Raw genomic sequence first — 19201 nt, 5'->3', positions numbered from 1 at the left:
TAAAGGAAATAAGGTTTTTAAAATGTTTAAGAAACTTCATTTAAAATTATATTAAAATGCCGAGCCCCTGGACTGGTGGCCAGGACCTGGGCAATGTGAGTGCCACTGAAAATCAGCTCGCGTGCCGCCTTTGGCACCCGTGCCATAGGTTGCCTATCCCTGGTTTAGAGACACCTCCAGCCTTGCCTGAGATGATGATGCCCGCGCGTCAGGGGGCAGCCGGGCCCCGAAGGGGACTCACCGAGAGGGGGGAGGGGGGGGCTGAGCTTCCTAGGGTCACCCAAGAGAGTCCCATCAATGGGAAGCAGCTGCTGCTCCGGCGTGTGGGGGGAAAGGGAATGCTCCCTTCGCTGCTCGGGGCAGGCTAAGGGGTGTCAGGGCATCGCAGAGTCTCTGCAATGTCCCGCTGCCAGCAGGGAGCCGGGTATATGTAACACAACCAGCCAGTGGTAGCTGAGCACCTGGGCCAGAGCTCAGACCCCCGGCTGCACGTGTCCAGGCCAGGGGCACTGACCGGAAGGAGACTCCCCACCAGCTACCCCTTGTAATCAGGGGACTGGAGCTGGGGTACCTTCGAAGGGCCGGAGTGGGGTATGGCCTTGTCTGGGGGCTCTGGGATGTCTATTGTAAGCCAAGCCTTTAACAGAGGCTTCCTTTCTCCCACATGTTAATGTGTCACCAGAGTTATAGGTGTTCGTTCCCCCCAGCCCAGAGCCTTCAGCTGCCTTTTCTCTGCTCGGCGGCTCAGCTTCCGCCCTGGGCTCTTTGGTGTCACCTTTCCACTAGCCCTCCAGTCAGCACAGCCTCTGTCAGCCCAGACAGGGCCCATCTCCACCCACCACAGAGACACAGGAAGGCCCAAGGCCAGGAGGTTTTAAAGCCCAGGCCTTGCTAAGGGGGAAGGGGACCTGCAGGCTGCCCATGGGGTCGCCCCACAGGAGAGCGGCTGTGCATGCCGGGGCGGGAGGACCTGCCAAGGGCTGTGTGGGCATGGGAAGGAGCCACGGAGGAATGGCAGATACTGGGCGAGAAGCAGGAGACAGGGTTGGTGCTGGCGGAGAAGAGCCGCCGGGCAGGTGGGCTGACAGCAGCATCACACGGCACCCAGAACACGGCCTCCAGCCCCCTCCTCCACGCACCCTACAGCCACGAATCACCCGAGCTCTGGCCCTGCTTGGCCAGGGGGAGGCTGCTGCCTGCCGTCCATCTGAGCGGGTGAGGCCCCGGCTGTGCCCCTAACGCCAGACAGCCCTTTCCACTGGCCTGTCAGCTGTCTGGGCTGAAGGTCTGGCCAGGCACATGAGCTCACTCAGCTCTGAATGGACAGGGACTCCCAGGCCATATCCCGGCTGCCGAGTCAGTCCCCAGAGAGAATTAAGAGTAAAAGCAAATACAGAATGTAACCGGGATCTCAGGCTGCGGGAACAGCCTGGCCAGCTGGGGCGGGGGGAGCGTCTGCTCCGACAGGGAGGATGCAGGGCCCAGCCTGCTTTCCAGACTAGCCCCACAAGAATTCCTAGAGCAGAAGCTTTCAGAAAAACCTCCCGTCTTGCTTTAAGAATTGTCAGTGATGGAGAATCTCCCACGACCCTTGGTAAATTGCTCCAATGCTTAGTTACTCTCACCGTTAAACGTTTACACCCTACTTCCGTCTGAATGTATCTGGCTTCAACTTCCAGCCATTGCACCGTGTTAGACCTTTGGCTGCCAGGCTGAAGAGCCCGTGATCCAATATTGGTTGGCCACGGAGACATTTATAGCCTGGGATCAAGTCACCCCTTAACCAGTTCTTTGCTCAGCTGAACAGACTGAGCTCCCTGAGTCTAGCACTGTGAGGCAGATTTTCTGATCCTTTAATCCTTCTCGTGGCTCTTCCCTCACCCCTCTCCAATTTATCAACATCCTTCTTGACCCGGGAACACCAGAACTGGGCACAGGATTCCACCAGCGGTCGCACCAGCGCTAAACACAGAGGTAAAATAGCCTCTCTGCTCCGACTGGAGATCCCCCTGTTCACGCACCCCCGGATGGCACTAGCCCCTTTGGGCACAGCGTCGCCCTGGGAGCTCCTGTCCAGCTGATTTTCCACCACGGCCCCCAGACCTTTCTGAGAGTTGCTGCTTCCCAGGATAGATTCCCCCAGCCTGGACGTCTGGCTGCATTCTTTGTCACCAAATGAAGCAGATCACTCTGTATTAGCGACCGGTCCTCCTCATTAGTTCCCACTCCCCCATCTGCAAACTCTATCAGTGACGATTCTATGTTTCCTTCCAGGTCACTGATAAAAACGTTAATTAGCGCAGGGCCGAGAATCGTTTCTGTGGGACTCCACTGGGAACAGAGCTGCTCAATGACAGTTCCCCGTTTACAGGTACGTTTTGAGATCTGGCGGGGGAGGTTATAGCTTTTTATTGGACCGACTTCTGCTGGTGAGAGAGCAGGGCCGGTGCCACCATTTAGGCAACCTAGGCGGTCGCCTAGGGCGCCTAGTGGTTGGGGGCGCTTAAAAGCCCCCTCAGGCGAGGAGGTGGGGCGGAGGTGAGCTGGGGTGCGGGGTGGGGGGCACGGGGAGGGCTGCCCGCAGTAACGGGGGGGGGCGCACAGGGGAACCGCTCCCCGCCCAGATCACCTCCACTCTGCCTGCTCTGCCGAGCACACAGCCCCGCTCTCAGTCTCCTCCAATCGGCGCCGCAAGCCTGGACGGGGAGGAGAATTAGAGCGACACCGGTGTGCTCAGCGGAGGAGGCGGAGCCGAGGTGAGCTGGGGTGGGCTCCCTGGGTGAGGATAGCTGCTGCGGGGGGGTTTCCGTGGGCGGGGTTAGCTGCTGCGGGGGAGGGGTCTCCCCGGGCGGGGTTAGCTGCTGCGGGGGGGGTCTCCGGGGGCGGGGTTAGCTGCTGTGGGGGAGGGGTCTCCCCGGGCGGGGTTAGCTGCTGCGGGGGGGGGGTGGTCTCCCCGGGCAGGGTTAGCTGCTGCGGAGGGGGGGGTCTCCTCGGGCGGGGTTAGCTGCTGCGGGGGAGGGGTCTCCGTGGGCGGGGTTAGCTGCTGCGGGGGAGGGGTCTCCGTGGGCGGGGTTAGCTGCTGCGGGGGGGTCTCCCCGGGCGGGGTTAGCTGCCGCGGAGGGGGGATCTCCCCGGGCGGGGTTAGCTGCCACGGTGGGGAGGGGTGTCTCCGTGGGCGGGGTTAGCTGCAGAGGGGGGGGTCTCCCCGGGCAGGGTTAGCTGCTGCGGGGGGGGTGTCTCCTCGGGCGGGGTTAGCTGCCACGGTGGGGGGGGGTGTCTCCGTGGGCGGGGTTAGCTGCAGAGGGGGGGTAGCTGCTGCGGAGGGGGGCTTCCCAGTTGGGGGGGGTGGGGGGCTCCCCGGTCGGGGGGGTGGGAGGCTCATTTAGCTTCTGCGGGGGGCGGGGTTAGCAGGGGCGGGTGCAAGGTGGAAGTTTCGCCTAGGGCGCGAAACTTCCTTGCACCGGCCCTGTGAGAGAGCCCAGCTTTCGCGCTTCCCCAGGGCTCTTCTGCAGCTTTTTGAGTTAGGAAACAATCACCTACATCGCTTAGAAATTCCAAGATTGGCAGCATGAAACGTCCAGAATAAGTCACTCAAATCGAAGTCCCGCCTGATTGTTTCCCTACACACTGTAGATGGGTGCGTGAGGAGCTGGTGTCTGTTGCAGACCCCCCAAATCACCCCAGAGATCAGGCGGAGCAAGTAGGACTCTATCCTGGGCGTTATCTGATAGCACGTTGATCCATACGCATTCAAGATCATTTTCTGCCGAGTTATCAGTGACTCGGAAATGGTGGTGCCATTTCTGATGGTGAGTGTGTCATTCCCTGCCCGTTAGATCCTCCCTAACTTGGTTACAACCATCGATTTTAGCATTCCGATCGGGCCACTCATCCCCCGGGGTTCTGTGACACCAGCTAGCCCGAATCTGTGCTCATCAGTGAGCAGGTCCATTTCCCCCGATAGTTACCCAGCCCAGGTGCTGCAGCGCTGGAGTGGGTGGGTTTGTGCTAGGGCAGTCTGGGCTGTCTGCCAGCCCAGCGATGGTGTGGAACCAGCTGGGGAGGTCAGGCAGCACAGGCTGGCTGCTATTCTCAGCACAAAATTCCCCTTCCAGCAGCACGTGGGTGCAGTTCTCCGGGAATCTCCAGGCAGTCACCCTGGGCCCCCGTTACCCAGATGCTGCGGCTGCTGCTGCCCTCTTTCCAGTAAGCTGCTCGCTGAGTTCCAGCTCCTTACGAAGCGGGAGGGGGTCTGGACGAATTCCCCAGCCTGCTCCCTGGGCCGTGCTGCACTTGCTGAGCCAGCCTGGGTTTGCCCTGGCACTACCCAGGATGCAGCTGCGAGATGTTGCAATTCTGTTGTTGCTCCAGCGTTTCTGTAACAAGGAGCACAGGCCGGTGCTGAAAGGACAGGGGGCGGGGGCTGCGGGCCCAGCGGGTCCCCACCTGTGGCCTGCGTTTGGAAGTGGAGGCTCGGTGGCTGGCTGGCGTCTGTTTGCAAGGGGACTCGCTGGACGTATTCCTGGAGGTTTCCTCCTGTGACAGACTCCTGAATGGCTGGAGAGCCCAGGACAATCCTGCAGGGTTGGATGGCAGCCAGCGCCATTGCAAAGGATCCTGAGATGGGATCAGAGCCCCCCCCAAAAAATTTGGGGAGGCAGAAAAAAGTGGGACCCGATTCCCAGCCAGCCACACCGAGGCCCTGCCCCAGGGAGGTTCTGTCAATCACAGCTCCGGGGTCTAATCCCATTGCTCCTGGTCTCCCCCTACTCGGCCCAGTCCCGACGGGCCCTTGTCGTGTACGCTGAGCCCCACCCCCCACCCCGGGGCAGGCGGTGCTATTAACCCATAGGGCGGGGGCAGGGCGGGGGGACACTCCGGCCCGGAGGAGATTCAGTGACTTGCCCAGGGTCATATAAGGGGATTTGTACCAGAGCTGGAAATTCAACCCAGTCCAAGCCTAGAACTCTAGCCAGGCCAGGCCAGGCCATCCTCCCTGCTCCCAGCATGCATCTGGGTTCATGGGGTGCTGAGAGGGGGAGGCCCTGTTGGGGGATGGGCCTAGCCCCTCCAGGGACACTGCTGGGTGAGGGGGCTTCACCCTAAAGGGTTAGAACAGGGATCGCGGAATAGCTGGTGGCCTCCTGCTATCTGGTGTGCAAGGAGCAGCCTGCGTCTCCGCCGGCCCTTCCCGGGAGCTGGGCTTCGGGCTTCGGGCTTCGGGCTCCAGTCCCAGGCGCTTGGGCCCGGCTCAGGAATGGGCTGCTCCGTGCAAGCAGCCCTGGCTGAACAGGGTTCCTCAGTGCAGGCATCAGCCGAGTGAGGGGGCTCGCAGGGAGGGGGCGGAGCAGGACGTGCTCAACGGGCACTGGACGTCCTGGCTTGGGAAAAATCTGTTCCGAACGGAGCTGTCGCAACTGGCTGGTTCCTGCTTGGGTGGTAGAGCGGGGGCAGGGTGGAGCTGGAAGCCAGGATTCCTGGGTTCTGCTCCCAGCTCTGGAAGAGGAGTGGGGTCAAGTGGGAGCCAGAACTCCTGGGTTCAGTTTCTGATTCTGGGAGGGGCGTAGTTAGAGCAGAGGGGCTGGGATCCCGGACACCTGGGTTCTCATTCTAGCTTTCGGAGGGGAGTGTGGTCTAAAGGTTTTAGTGCAGCAGGGGCCGGGGGCTGGGTCTCCTGGGTTGTCAGCTGGTTCTGAAGCAAGATTCGAGCGTGTGTTTGTTCAACGGGGTGCAAGCGTCCCTCTGTTCCCCACGTCCCTCATACCTGCATAGCCGGGTCCTCATTCAGGGTCAAGGGGGAGGGGCTGCCATGAGGAGCAAAGAGAGGGGACATGCCCCAGGGCCACTGCTCCCTCCCTCCTGCCCTCGGGGGCTGCCCCTATGCTCCCAACAGCAGCAGCGGAGTCTGAAGTTGGGACTGATGCTCATGGGGTCGGGTCTGTGCTGGATTTTCAAAGTTCCTTTGCGAAGCTGGAGCTGCCCTGAGGCGCTGCCTGCAGGTGGTGCTGCTGACACCGATGCAGATTGGAGATCTCTGTGGGGCCCCATTCTCTGCCGCGGGGAGTTTGTCTAGGGCAGACAGGCCACTTTCGCCCCCTTGCTGTAGCCGAGGCGTCGCTGGGTTGGGGAGGGGGAGCTGCACTCGGAAAGCCTCCACGCGCTGTGAAACCTGCCCAGGTGTTGTTAAAACCTCGGGGTGAATGTGGCCAGGTGGGCGATCTGCCCAGTGAGCTCGGGTCTGGTCACGGTTCCCAGGGCTGGTGGGCTTCAGGCTAGGGGCCTTCCCTGCAGGCCCTGCGACACTGGGGTCCTTTTAACAAAGGTTGAGCCTGAGGCTCTCCGTGGGGTTTGGAAGCCTTGCTCGGTTGCTGGGCACGGCTGCTGGAAGGGGTTGGGAGGTGCTGATGTGGGGTAACCAGGGCAGGGACTCTTCCAAGCCCTGCCAGCTCTGTAGCTCAGCGGCTTATTTAACCCTCCCGACATTTCCCGCCCCTACAGATGTGTCCGGGGTCTTCTCTGGCCGCTGGCAACAGATGTTATAATTCTGAGTCCTGCCCTGAGTGCAGGGGACTGGACGAGAGACCTCTCGCGGGCCCTTCCGGTTCTATGCTTCTGTGTGAATTGGAGGTGAAAGCAGCACTAATTGAAAAGGGAGTTGGGGTGGGGGCGCTGGAATGGGAATACGACCAAGAGGAACTCCCACCTGGCCAGAGCTGCACGGGGCCGTGGGCTGGACGCAGCAGGAAAGGCAGGAGTGGCACAAGAAGTCTCTGGGTGGAGGAATTCTCTCTCTCTCTCTGTCATGGTTTGCACAGTGACTTTGCAGCAGGTGCAAACAACAAAGCCTGCGGGCAGAACACAGCCCTGCGGGCCGGGCCCTGCTTTGTGGGTGAAAGTTGAAGGGAGCTGCTTGGCTCCGAGGGAGAACGTCTGCTGGGCAAGCGGCAGGCGTGACTCAGGGCTGAGTGATCAGGATGTTTTTCCCGCTCGCTCCAGTTACGTGGCTGCTGATTCAGTGTTCGCCGTGTCGCCCCGGCCCTTTGCTCTTGGCAGGGGCTCCCGCTCCCCCGAATGCCCCTTCCTGCCCTGCCCTGCCCAGGCCCTCCAGTGGGCAGGAGGTAAGAACCAGGGAGCTCTCGAATGGGGCCCTGGAGACTGATGCTACATGCAAAGGCAAGGTCTGCTGCCCGCTCCCTGGGAGGCTGGCTCCCCCAGTCCCATGGCAGGCGCCAGCCCCCCAACCCTGCCCTCCATGCTGCACCCTGAGCACTCGCAGGATGAGTCTCATTATTGCACATGTGGCATCCGTGGGACATGACACAACTGGGTGACCAGTGCAATGTGGTGCCAGGACCCGGCCAGTCCAGGACCACCTCCCCACAGGGGACTGTGCCACGGACCTGTCACCCTGCTTCACGGTTCCCTGGAGCAGGAATGGGCCGGGGGTCAGGCCCTGGGAGGCGGGCCGGGGCTGGTGCCCTAGATGGGGGAGCAGAGGGGCGGACTGCTCTCTGGGGTATTGGACCTTGAGTGCCGGGCTGGAAGTAGGTAAAAGGTGAGTGCTGGGTGCAGGAGGGTCACACGTGACCAGGCAGGGCCTCCTTCCCCTTCCCAGGCCTGCAGCTATGGGGACAGTCGGGGGAGTGGGAGGGCCGGGAGCACTCAGGGGGCTCGTCCAGGGGTGTGGTACACATGCTGGTGTGAGAGGAAGTCATGGTGACGAGAGGGGCGGTGGTGGCGCCCAGCAGTCTTCGGGGGCCCCAGGGCAGCAAGGGGGCCCTCTGAAAGCTAGACCCGGCCCACCAGGGCTTTCCATTTGGCCCACCTGGCATCAGCTGCTCCATCCTGCTCCCCACTGCGCAACTCCAGCTGCACCATGGGCTCCGGCACCTGCGCTCCCCTGCCCGGTCCCGCTGCAGCCCCGCACGCGGAGCCCCATCGCCCCGCTGGCTCGGGGATCTGCAGCCAGGAAGGAAGGGGCCACGAGGGAGCCCAAGGGCTGGAGCCTGAGGCCAGCCGGAGCTGAGAAGCGGAGCCCCCAGCGGGGGTAGGGTGACCAGATGTCCCGATTTTATAGGGACAGTCCCGATTTTGGGGGGCTTTGTCGTATGTAGGTGCTTATTACCCCCCTCCCCTGTCCTGATTTTTCACACTTGCTGTCTGGTCACCCTATGCAGGGTGGGGGGGGGGGAGAGGGGCAGGAATGAAGACCTGACACCTGCCGGGCCAAACAACAGGCCCTTGCTGGCAGCTTTGGCCCCTTTTCCTCCCTTGCAGAGCATCCTCCAAGCCAGCTGGGCCTTGTAGGGGAGCAGGGGGGTGCTCAGCGGTGGGGATAATAATAATAATAGGAGCTATACCAATCTCCTAGAACTGGAAGGGACTCTGAAAGGTCATTGAGTCCAGCCCCCTGCCTTCACTAGCAGGACCAATTTTTGCCCCAAATCCCTAAGTAGCCCCCTCAAGAATTGAACTCACAACCCTGGGTTTAGCAGGCCAATGCTCAAACCACTGAGCTATCCCTCCCCCTAAATGCTGCAGTCCAGGACTGGCAGGGGCACACAGGGGCTGGAGCTGCTCGGAGCCTGGGGCAGAGCACAGACAGGGATGGGATGGGCTCTGCAGGTCACCCCCTGCTCCCCTGGGCCTCTCCCAACTCCCCCATGGGCTCCATCTTCCTCCCAGTCCCAGGGTGGGGCCCCAGAACTCAGCTTTGCAGGGCCCCCCCCACAGGGCAAACACGGCCACCGCCACCGGGGAGGGGGCACCCAAAGTGCCTTCCTGCTCCCCCTCAGCCCCATGCCCTCTTCCCCACCTCTACAGCCTGCTCCTCGGCCACCTTCCGCCTCGTCCACACTGACTTCTGACCCCCGCTCACTCCCACACAGACAGTTGAGAGCCCAGCCCCTCCAGCCCTGCTCAGGGGACCCCTGTGTGCAGCCCAAGAGGGAGGGGCTCTGCTGCCCCCTGCGGCTGGTCTCCCCAGCTCCCCCTGCTAATGGAGAGACCCCAAACCTCCTCCCACACACGCCCGGCTCAGTAGGCAAAAGGTCACAGCAGAGGGAGGTCACAGGAAAGCCGCGGCCAGGGCTTGTTTGAGGTGTGACCTGATGATGCAAACGGTGCACAGGAATGTACCATGCAGTCATCTGGCATTCAGCAGGCGTGCAACACAAGGGTCACGTACACACTTACGGGGCACGGTGGGTAAGTGTGTGTGGGGGTCTCTGTAATGTGTCTGGCCTGTGTGCTCTGCCTGACTTGGGGGGTCCCATTCTCTCCCCAGTTCTCCCCTCCCCTGCCCAAGGAGATGAGCTGGGGCGTCCCGACCCCATCAGGGCACACACACGGCATGTGGCAACGTGCCCCTCATTCTGCAGCGAAGGGGAGTTTATCTGCCTATCCCGACTGTGTCTGGACTCCTTTTATTTAAAGAGCCCACTCACAAATCACTGGTGACAACACAGGAATGGGGGGCAGGATGCCTGGGTTCTGTCCTAGACCCGCACTACGGCCGCGTCACCTTTCTGCCCCTCATTTCCCCCTCTGTGAAATGGATCTGCTAACGAGGCCCCGTCCCCAGCAGTTCGCTGTGAGCTGGTACCAATGCTCCGACGGGCTTTGAGATCTCTGGGTGGAAGGTGCTGTCTGCTCACAGAGCACCTGAATTTGTCACCCTGTGCAGAGCCGGGATCTCTTCCTGTCTCGGGTCAGGCTAGGCCGCAGCTGAAGTGAAGAAGACGGGTGCTCACCGAGGGGTTTGTAGCCGACTCTACCTGCGTCCATAGGCGACAGGTTTGTATAATTTTTGGTGGGGCCCAAAATGGTGGTGCCCCCCCCCCGCTCCCGCCCTGTAAGCCGATATAAAATGAAGCTACAACGTGTCAGTGCCACAAGATTACAAGGGTCAATTAAAAGTGGAAAGTCAGAAGCAGCACTTGCCTACTTCAATATACAGTATTATATTTTGTTGCACCTGTTGTGAAGAAGTGGGAATGTTCTTAATATTTTCTCTGAATACTGTGTGGGTGCCTCAGTTTCCCCTGCAAGATGCCAACTGAAGGTGTTGGGGACAAAGAGATCAGGTGGCCTCCTTGTCCAGAAGAGAGACAGAGGCCAGAGGAGGGAGTGTCAGTTTGGAGCTGGCTGGGGAAATGGGGAGAGACCCAGAACTTGGTTCTGGGCTCCCCACTCCCCAAGATGGACCTGACAGAGGGGTTCTGTTTTCTGTACCAACAAGCTCTGTTTAAACTGTGTTCCCGTCATCTAATAAACCTTCTGTTTTACTGTCTGGCTGAGAATCACATCTGACTGCGGAGTTGGGGTTCAGGGACCTCTGGTTGCCCGAGGACCCGCCTGGTCACACTCGCTGTGGAAAGTGCATGGTGTGGAAGGGCATGCTGAATGCTCCGAGGTCAGACCCAGGAAGGTGTAAGCTTCTTGCCCTGGAGACAGTATGCTCAGAGAGAGGAGGCTCCCTCAGAGTCCTGACTGGCTTTGTATGGAGTTGTTCCAAAGCATCACAGCATCCCCTTCCACACCATGCACTTCCCAGAAGTCCGCACAGGCACTGACACTCCCTCCTCTGGCCTTTGTCTCTTTTCCAGGCATTAGGAGGCCACCCGATCTCTCTGTTCTCCAACACCTTCAGTTGGCACCTTGCAGGAGAGTGGCCCAGGCCATCAGTTGCCTGGAGACAGGGTGTCAGCCATTCTCTGTGCAGATGGCATCACACTGGCCCTCTAGGGCTTTACAACAATCACACCCCCTTATCCCACCATCTAGAGCCTTAAGAAATGCATTGGGGAAACTGAGGCACACAGACAGTATTCAGAGAAAACATTAAGCACATTCCCACCTCGTAACACCTGTATACGACCAGTTACATACTTTGAAGGGTGTAAAATAATCAAATATTGTGCTAAATACAATGATACTCCAAACTGACCACCAAATTTAAGTTGCATGTTTTTCCCCTCAAGTGAGGGTTCTGGGGTGGGGCTGGGGATGAGGGGTTCACAGTGCAGGAGCGTGCTCAGTGCTAGGGGTGCAGGCTTTGGGGTGGGGCAGGGCTGAGGATGAGGAACTTGGGGTGCAGACAGGCTGCCCCAGGGCTAGGGCCAGAGAGGACTCCCCACCACCACCACTGGCAGCAACAAGCTCCAGGGGAGGGACCCCTCCTCTCCCCCCCCTCTCCCCCTCTGCACACTCACTCTGCACCACAGTCACTGCACATGCTCCTAGGGCCCCTCTCAGGTCCAGAAAGCTCACTCCCCTCCCCTATGATGGGTACTGGGGTGGGGGTTGCCATCACAGGTGGCCTTCCATGTTGCTGCCCCTCACCATAACTTCACTGTGGATGGGGCTGCCCCTTGCCCAGCATGGGGCAGAAGTGGGGTCTGCAGGGTGGTGGCTATGGGGCGGGGGAGCAGGGTGTCATAAAATTCACCCAAGCCCCAGCTTCTCAGGTCTAGGAAGCCTCCCTCTCCCATCCCTGCTGTGGTGGGTGGGTTGATGGGTGCTGGGGGAGGGGGCATTGCCTTCACATGTGGCTTCCTGCCTCCCCTGTGCAGCCTGCTGCGCCTCACTGGGGGTAGGGGCTGGGGCTGCCCCTTGCCCAGCATTGGGCAGGAGTGGGGGCTGGGGCAGGGGGGGAATCATTGGGTCAAACAATCACGGAAGCCCCAGCAGCTGCTAAGGTGAGTGATGTCCGTCTCCTGGCCGGAAGTCCCTTCGCGTCTCCTCCAGGTAGGGGCAGGGGAGGGGAGGGCTGCCAAGCACAGCACAGCACGGCCCCCTCCCCTCCCCTCCCCTCCCCTCCCCTCCCCCTCCTGAGGTGCTACAGCAGCAGCTAGCATTGCTCTTATGCTAATACTGTAGCCCTTAGGCGGCGGCAGCAGCAGCAAGGGAGAGAGACGCGCGCTGCGCTCTCTTTACGTTCAGGCAGGGAAGCTCCGGGGCGGGGCGGGGCGGGGGGGGGGCGGGGTGAACTCCAGCCCTGGTGGTGACAGCGGGGGGGGGTGAGAGGCGGGGCTGGGGGGGGGCGCTCCAAGCAGGGGAGAAACCTAGCTCCAAATATTGGTGGAGCAGAGCCCCTGAGTGTGAATATTCCTGGGGCTTTAGCCCCAGGAGCCCATATAACTTGGCGCCCATGCCTGCGTCTTGCTTGACGCTAGGACTCGATTCCTTCGCTAGAGAAAAGAGGTTGTGAATGTAGTTCTAGGCACAGTGTTAACCCCGGTGCCACTATCACTCCCCCTCGTACAATCCCTTCACAGCGCAAGGAGCGAATGATTCACCCCAGCCCCGCAAGGCAGCCTCAGGCAAACCCCGCTGTGGCCGAGAGAGATGGAAAGGAAGGGACAGAAGGAAGCTGGAGCTATTGGCAGGGCCTCAGGTGCAGCAGCTCCCTGCGGGGTGGCAGGTTTGCGGAGGGGGGTTAGCTGGTGCATGCAGCCAGCCCCGGGGGTTAGAAGCTCTTTCCAGGGATATTGTTCCCAGTTCCTCACAGGTGCCAGGCTGGGCTCCTGCCAGTGAGGAGCGTTTGTACTGCCAGAGTTGCCTAGGGGCCCTGGCTGGGGATCGGCCCCTGGGGCCAGCAGGCGGCTGCGGGAGAACATGGGAGAGAGAGAAGGGGGAGGGGAGGAAACTTGGCAAGGGGCAAATGTAAGCGAGCAGTGTCCAGGGACCAGCCTGCGCCCTGGAGAGCCGGGGCCCAGGGGCCGGGTGCCCTTGGCGGGCTCCCTTCTCTGGGGTCTGTGCTGGTCGGGGGGGCTGACACAGGGTGTTGGTACAGAGCTCGGTGCCTGCAGCTCCCTGCCTTGCACCAGGGGCAGCCCCTCCCCCCTTCTCACCTGGGTAACCCCCTTAGGGTGACCAGATGTCCCGATTTCATAGGACAGTCCCAGTGTTTGGGGCCTTGTCTTATACAGGCGCCTATTACCCCCCCGCCCTGATTTAACACACTTGCTGCCTGCTCACCCTAACCCCGCCCCCACCGCCGCAGGGAGACCCCCTCACCCACCCACCCACCCACCCCTTTCTAAAGCGCGCGCGACCTGTGGAAGGGGCGGGGCTCTCTGGATGACCCCGCCCCCGAGGGCGTGGGGCGGGGGCTATAAAGTCGCCGCGTTCGGGGCTGGAACGTTGGGTCTTGCGCGGCGGCACCGCTGGACGCGCCGCGTTCGGGGCTGGAACGTTGGGTCTTGCGCGGCGGCACCGCTGGACGCGCCGCGTTCGGGGCTGGAACGTTGGGTCTGGCGCGGCGGCACCGCTGGTCGCGCCGCGTTCGGGGCTGGAACGTTGGATCTGGCGCGGCGGCACCGCTGGACACGCCGCGTTCGGGGCTGGAACGTTGGGTCTGGCGCGGCGGCACCGCTGGACGCGCCGCGTTCGGGGCGCGCTGCCGGGGGGACCCCGCGTCTGGCCGGCGGGTGAGCGGCTGCGGGGGGCTCCGTGCGCGGCGCCGGGTTAACCTGTCCCTGGGCGGGGGCCGCTCGCCCTGCGACGCTGCGCATCTGGCCGGTGTGGGGCCGGCTAACCCCGCGCGCTCCCCGGTCCCCGGGGTGCCGGTGTCCCTGGGGTGCCCGGGGGCTGCTGAGCCGGAACCGGTGAGCGGGGCGGGAAGCGACTGAGCCTCTGCAGGGCGCAGGGGGGGAGCTGCGGGGGGACCCCTGGCGCAGAGGGGCCCGGGCCCATGGCAGCCCCCCCCCCGCCCCGGTGATCTGTACCCACAGCCCCAGAGCGGCGCAGGTGCGGGGCCAGTGGCTGCTGCGCTGCTCGCGTTGGTTCCTTCTGCCCTGGACTGCAGGCTCCCGGGGCAGCGCCCCGCAGCGGGCCCGGCTCCCTGGCCAGGGCTCCGAAGCGCGGCCTGACCCAGAGAGCGCAGGGGACCCGTCCCCGCCGCCCCGCCCCCAGCTGAGGGGAGACAGGCTTCAAAAGCTGCGGGGGGGGGGGGGGAGTGGGTGTCTTGCTCCTGCCGCCGCTGAGCCGAGATGTGCGGGGCGAGCTAACGGTGCGCTGCGGGCGCGGAGCTGCCGGATCGCTCCGGGGTGTTCGGGGAGCAGAGGTGACCAAGCCAAGCTAAGGGCTGGCTGTAAATCCCCCCGCTGGCAGGGCAGCCACGGCAGCCAGCGCTCCGATTGTCCGATGTCCTGGGGACAATGGGCCTTCACAGCCTGAATTTCTCATGGGGGTGGGAACCCCAAACAGAGAGAACCAGGTTCCCAAAACTTCCCAGGCCGGGTCCATTATAAAGAGCCCCCAGCCAGGGGTCTCACTGACGCTCTGTACTGGCAGCTTGGCCCAGGCCACTGGCTGCTGTTACCCTGAGGGGGGCTTATTGACGTCCCTAGCTGAAGACACTCCTAGAACAGTAGGCCTGGAAGGGTCCCAGAGAGTCGTGTTCATCCCCTGCACTCCTGGCAGGACTAAGTATTCTCTAGCCCAGGGGTAGGCAACCTATGGCACGGGTGCCAAACGTGGCACACCAGCTGATTTTCAGTGGCACTCACACTGCCCGAGTCCTGGCCACTGGTCCGGGGGGCTCTGCATTTTAATTGAACGTTAAATGAAGCTTCTTAAACATTTAAAAAACCTTATTTACTTTACTTGCAACAATAGTTTAGTTATATATTATAGACTCATAGAAAGAGACCTTCTCAAGAGGTTAAAATGTGTTACCAGCACGCGAAACCTTAAATCAGTGAATAAATGAAGACTCGGCACAGCACTTCTGAAAGGTTGCCGACCTCTGCTCTAGCCCATCCCTGACAGGTGTTTGTCTAACCTGCTCTTAAACATCCCCAGAGATGGAGATTCCACCACCTCCCTGGGCAATTTATTCCAGTGCTCACTGGCAGTTAGGAAGTTTTTCCTAATGTCCAACCTAAACCTCCCTTGCTGCAATTTAAGCCCAGTGCTTCTTGTCCTGTCCTCAGAGGTTAAGAAGAACAATTTTTCTCTCTCCTTGTGACAACAGTTTAAGTACATAAAAGGTCATGTCCCCTCATAGTCATGTCTTCTCCAGACTAAACAAACCCAAGTTTTTCAATCTGCCCTCATAGGTCATGTTTTGTGCTTTCCAGATCTTTGATCATTTTTGTTGCTCTTCTCTGGACGTTCTCCAATTTGTCCACATCGTTCCTGAAATGTGGTGCCCAGAACTGGACACAACTCTCCAGCTGAGGCCTAATCAGTGCAGAGTAGAGCAGAAGAATTACTGTGTCTTGCTTACAACACTCCTGCTAATATAGCCCAGATTGATGTTTGATTTTCCTGGAACAGTGTACAAGGAGGGATAGTTTGAGCATTGGCCTGCTAAACCCAGGGTTGTGAGCTCAAGCCTTGAGGGGGCCACTTAGGGATCTGGGGCAAAATCAGCACTTGGTCTTGCTAGTGAAGGCAGGGGGCTGGACTCAATGACCCTTCAGGGTCCCTTCCAGCTCTAGGAGATAGGTATAGCTCCATTATTAAATTTTAAAAAGTGTAACACTGTCTCCTATTTAGCTTGTGATCCCCTCTGACCCCCAGATCGCTTTCCGCAGTGCTCCCTCCTAGGCAGTCATTTCTCATTGGTATGTGTGCAACTGATTGTTCCTTCCTAAGTGGAGCACTTTGCAATTGTCTTTATTGAATTTCATCCTGTTTACTTCATACCATTGTATTTCATTGCAGTGTTGTGCAGTGTGGCCCGGGAAGGCAGGAGGAAGGCATTGCTGTGGTCCTGGGACAAGATCCCTCATCTAACTTGCTGATTGTAAGAATATTTCCAGACCACTCACAGGCTACCTTACGGACCTAGCAAAGCAGACCTGCGCTGCTCACTGTAGCAGAACCACTGCGAACTCGGAGCTCCAATCCGAGGAGCAGGGTTATGTCCGTGTCAGTACAGAAGGCCCCACCCCACTGATCAGCGACAGTGTAGCAGGCCAGTGAAGTCTCTACGTTCTCTTTATACCCAAGGTAACACCCTACTTTTATCAACACCCCTCTGGCTTGTTATATAATTACATGGGGATAAATGTATAACACGGCGTTTCATACTGGATTATAGACCATGTTTATGACTTACTAGCAACATCTCTAAAGCCTATTTGAAGGGGACTCTTGGGACTTCTCTTGTTTCTCCTGAGTATACTCTAGCAGGTCACATGCCCTGTACCTGGAGCAGGGACATTCCAGGAACGCAGTCACAGGATATCTGGCTTGGCTTCCACTCCCCCACAGAAAGGATCCCCTACATGAAACCCTGGCTGAGTTTGTATTGCTTGTGGCCCATTGACTACACGTGGGGCCTTACCTTCGAACATGCAGTGAATTCACCTAATTGCTATTTCACGGCCTTACCCTGATCTCTCTGTCCCTCCCAGGAGCAGACTGGTGGCATTCCGGGGACTGGGAGCAGAATCCTTCCCTCCCGCAAGGACCGCGCAGGCTCTGCTGGCTGTTCTGCCCAGCCATGCAGTGGGTGGTGAAGCTCTACTTGCTGGGTGCGTTGCTGTCTCTGCTGTCGGTTCTCCTTGGATTGATGGACTCCCTGGGCGGCCTGATGGCCCCTCAGGGCCTGGAGCAGTGCCTCTCCGGCCCATGGACCGAACCAGAGGGCAGCCTTGCCGAGGGCCAGCCGAAGATCCTCCAAGGGCAGGCGACGCAAAGGACTAACAAAGCCTTTGGCTCGTACCTCTGAGCTCTGTGGCGGGGGGCGGCTCTATGATGGCTCGACGTGGTGCTTGGACTCCGGCTTTGGCTCTTTGAGGCTGCATTGCTGGTGTCTCCCTTCCTCTGAGATGAAAAGCAGCGAGTTCTCATGGGCAGGCAGCGGCTGCTGCTGCCACCAAGCTTCTGGCCTGGTACTTGGATAACGTCCCTGCTAACATTACGCAGAGAGCAGGGCCGCTGTGGGGCCCGGGGGCGTCCTGTGCACAAATCCCTCTCCAGCCCGGCACCCCTACCATGCAGAGGGGCTGCCCTTGGCGTGAATGCTGAACCCTGAGTGCAGGGAGGGTGGTGGGGCCTGGCTCGCGGGGGCTGCCTGGAAATGCAGTTGCACTGGGTGGTGGGGAGGGACCTGTGCAGGGTGGGTGACATTGCAGGGGGGATCTTGAGCTGTTTGAGGGGCTGGTATTGCCCTAATGAAATGCCTCTCCAAGGGCGATGATGTCCTAGTCCTTCATCCCCAGCTGCAAAGCTAGCAGCTGCTCTCCAAGGCTGGAGCCTCCTGGAGCTGCTGCGGCTGCCTGCTCACCCGTGGGGGCTGCGCTGGGGCTAGCAGAGAGGAGGCTGCAGCTGGTGTGCGCTGTGCGGGGGAGATGGAACAAGCAGCCCTTGTTAACATGCCTCCTGCCTGGCCTGGGGGGCCTCCCCTCCCCCTGCGGCCTGCTCAGTCCTTCCAGCTCTGAGCCAGCAAGGGAGGGATTCTGCTGCACTAGGAGCCCCCCACTCCCTGTGCACCCCGAGCCAGGCAGCTTCCCTTCTTAGCTGCGCACGAAGCGCTGCTGCCCGGCTGTGAGGTCAGCTCTCCTGGCCCTGGGGCAGCGGCGCCTCTGGGACCTGGAGCCCTTGAGCCATTTCCCCTGATCCTCTTTCAGGGGGAAGAGGGGCCCCAGGGCCTTTCTGTGCAAAGGAGTCTAGCCCCCCCCCCCCCCCCCCCCCCCCGCCTGGAAGGGCTTTGAGTCTTTTCCTGCTTGCAACCGCCCCAGTGCTGTGGCTGGGCAGCCTGGGAGTGCTAGGAGCTGGGATATGTCCCTGCTCGCTGGAGGGGCTGTGCTGAGTGACCCACCCAGCTGCCCTGTATCCAGGCTGTGAGCAGGTCCCACGGGGGGAGCGGGGAGAGGAGAGAGAGTTCCACCCTGCCCCAGGCTGGGAGGCACAGCGGGAGCCCTGGTCTATACCAGGCTGCGGGTTCCCCAATGCTGGTGTCTGCAGCCCCGGGCTGGCCGTGCTCTGGGAGCCCCTCGGCCTCCCTAGCCAGCAGCAAGAGGCCAAGGCTGCAGGGCCCACCAGAGGATTCAGGGGTCTGGGGCAAAGCAATTTCGGGGGCCCCTTCCATTAAAAAAAAGCTGCAATCCTATAGAACACTATATTCTGGGGGGGCCCGGTAGGGCCTGGGGCAAGTTGCCGCACTTGCCCCCCCCCTCTGGGCAGCGCTGCAAGGCTGGGCTTTGGCTTCTGCATCTTCACCTTCTCAATGTGCCCATTAAGTGCCAGCTCCCCTGTCCCTCCAGCCCTGCCTCTGGGCTGCCCTCCCGCTGGGGCCTCCTGTAGTGCAGCTCAGGGGATCTGCTCCCCACTGCAAATGCCTCTGCAGGGCCTGCTGCAGCTGCCTTTCCCCATGCCTGTGGGGGATGGGCAGGGCTGGCTGGCAGCGAGGGGCCCGGGCCCCATTCTGGCCCACTGAGGTGGGGCAGGAGGATCCATTCCAAGCTCTAGTGCCTAGGAATTCGGGCAGGGTGGGACTCTCAGCAGGCCTGGGGGTGGTTCTTTGCTTCCTGAGGAGGGGGATAATGTGTGGTGGTTTGGGGGGGGGGGGGGTCCTGGGCCCTTGGCCAAAGGGAAACCGGCCTGTGTCTGAATGCTGTGCCTGCTGCTGCTCCCAAGCTTCCTGAAGCCAGGCTACTGGAACCCAGCTGGGTTACGGGGAGGCTCCCCTCCCCCCCCCCCCCCGTGTGTGTGTGTGTGGGGGGGTGGGTCTCGGCACGGGGTCAGCGCAGGGGAAGCCTGGTGTCAGGCTGCATCCACAGATGGTTTGTCTCTTGCCCTGCAGGGCCTGTGGCTGCAGCTGTCTGGTGCTGGGCCTGGCCCCTCTGTCCCCCCACCCTGTGCACTGGCTGAGTGCTGCTGGGGGTCCCGGCCTCTAGTTCTGTGCAATAAAAAGGAGACGGCTTTGGAGACTTGTTCTTGTTTTCCAGTGCGGGGTGGGGGCTGTAACACGGGGTTTAAACCCCATGGCGGGGGTGGGACTTAGTGACTCGTAATGCACAGAGCCGGTGGATTCCCTCGCAGCAGGGACTAGGGGTCCCTGGGTCTGGCGCGGAGCTGTGCTCCTGGCTGTAGGTGGAGTGTGACTTGGGGGGGAGCTCAGTCAGGCCCTGCTCTGTCACCTGTGGGGCTCTGCGCCCAGCCTGCTCTATGCTGCTTATGCAGGAGTGGCCCCACCTCGCGGTGAGCCCCGGAGCCAGCGGTGAGCGGGGCCCATGGGTGC

General features: G+C 60.8%; 1 protein-coding gene across 1 annotated transcript; it reads left to right on the top strand.

Annotated features, from left to right (window-relative positions):
- Positions 1-952: 952 nt before the first annotated feature.
- LOC123378685 lies at positions 953-18888 on the top strand. The gene is made up of 4 exons (XM_045032773.1): positions 953-1215; positions 6997-7118; positions 13101-13433; positions 16371-18888. Exons 1-4 carry the CDS (start codon positions 953-955, stop codon positions 16685-16687), a joined length of 1035 nt encoding a protein of 344 aa, XP_044888708.1. The 3' UTR covers positions 16688-18888.
- The last annotated feature ends 313 nt before the right edge of the window (positions 18889-19201 follow it).

The sequence above is a fragment of the Mauremys mutica genome, chromosome 1 (assembly GCF_020497125.1).
Source record: "Mauremys mutica isolate MM-2020 ecotype Southern chromosome 1, ASM2049712v1, whole genome shotgun sequence".
Taxonomy (NCBI): Eukaryota; Metazoa; Chordata; order Testudines; family Geoemydidae; genus Mauremys; species Mauremys mutica.
Note: the sequence above shows the minus strand (reverse complement) of the source record. Positions and strands in the feature narration are given on the sequence as shown.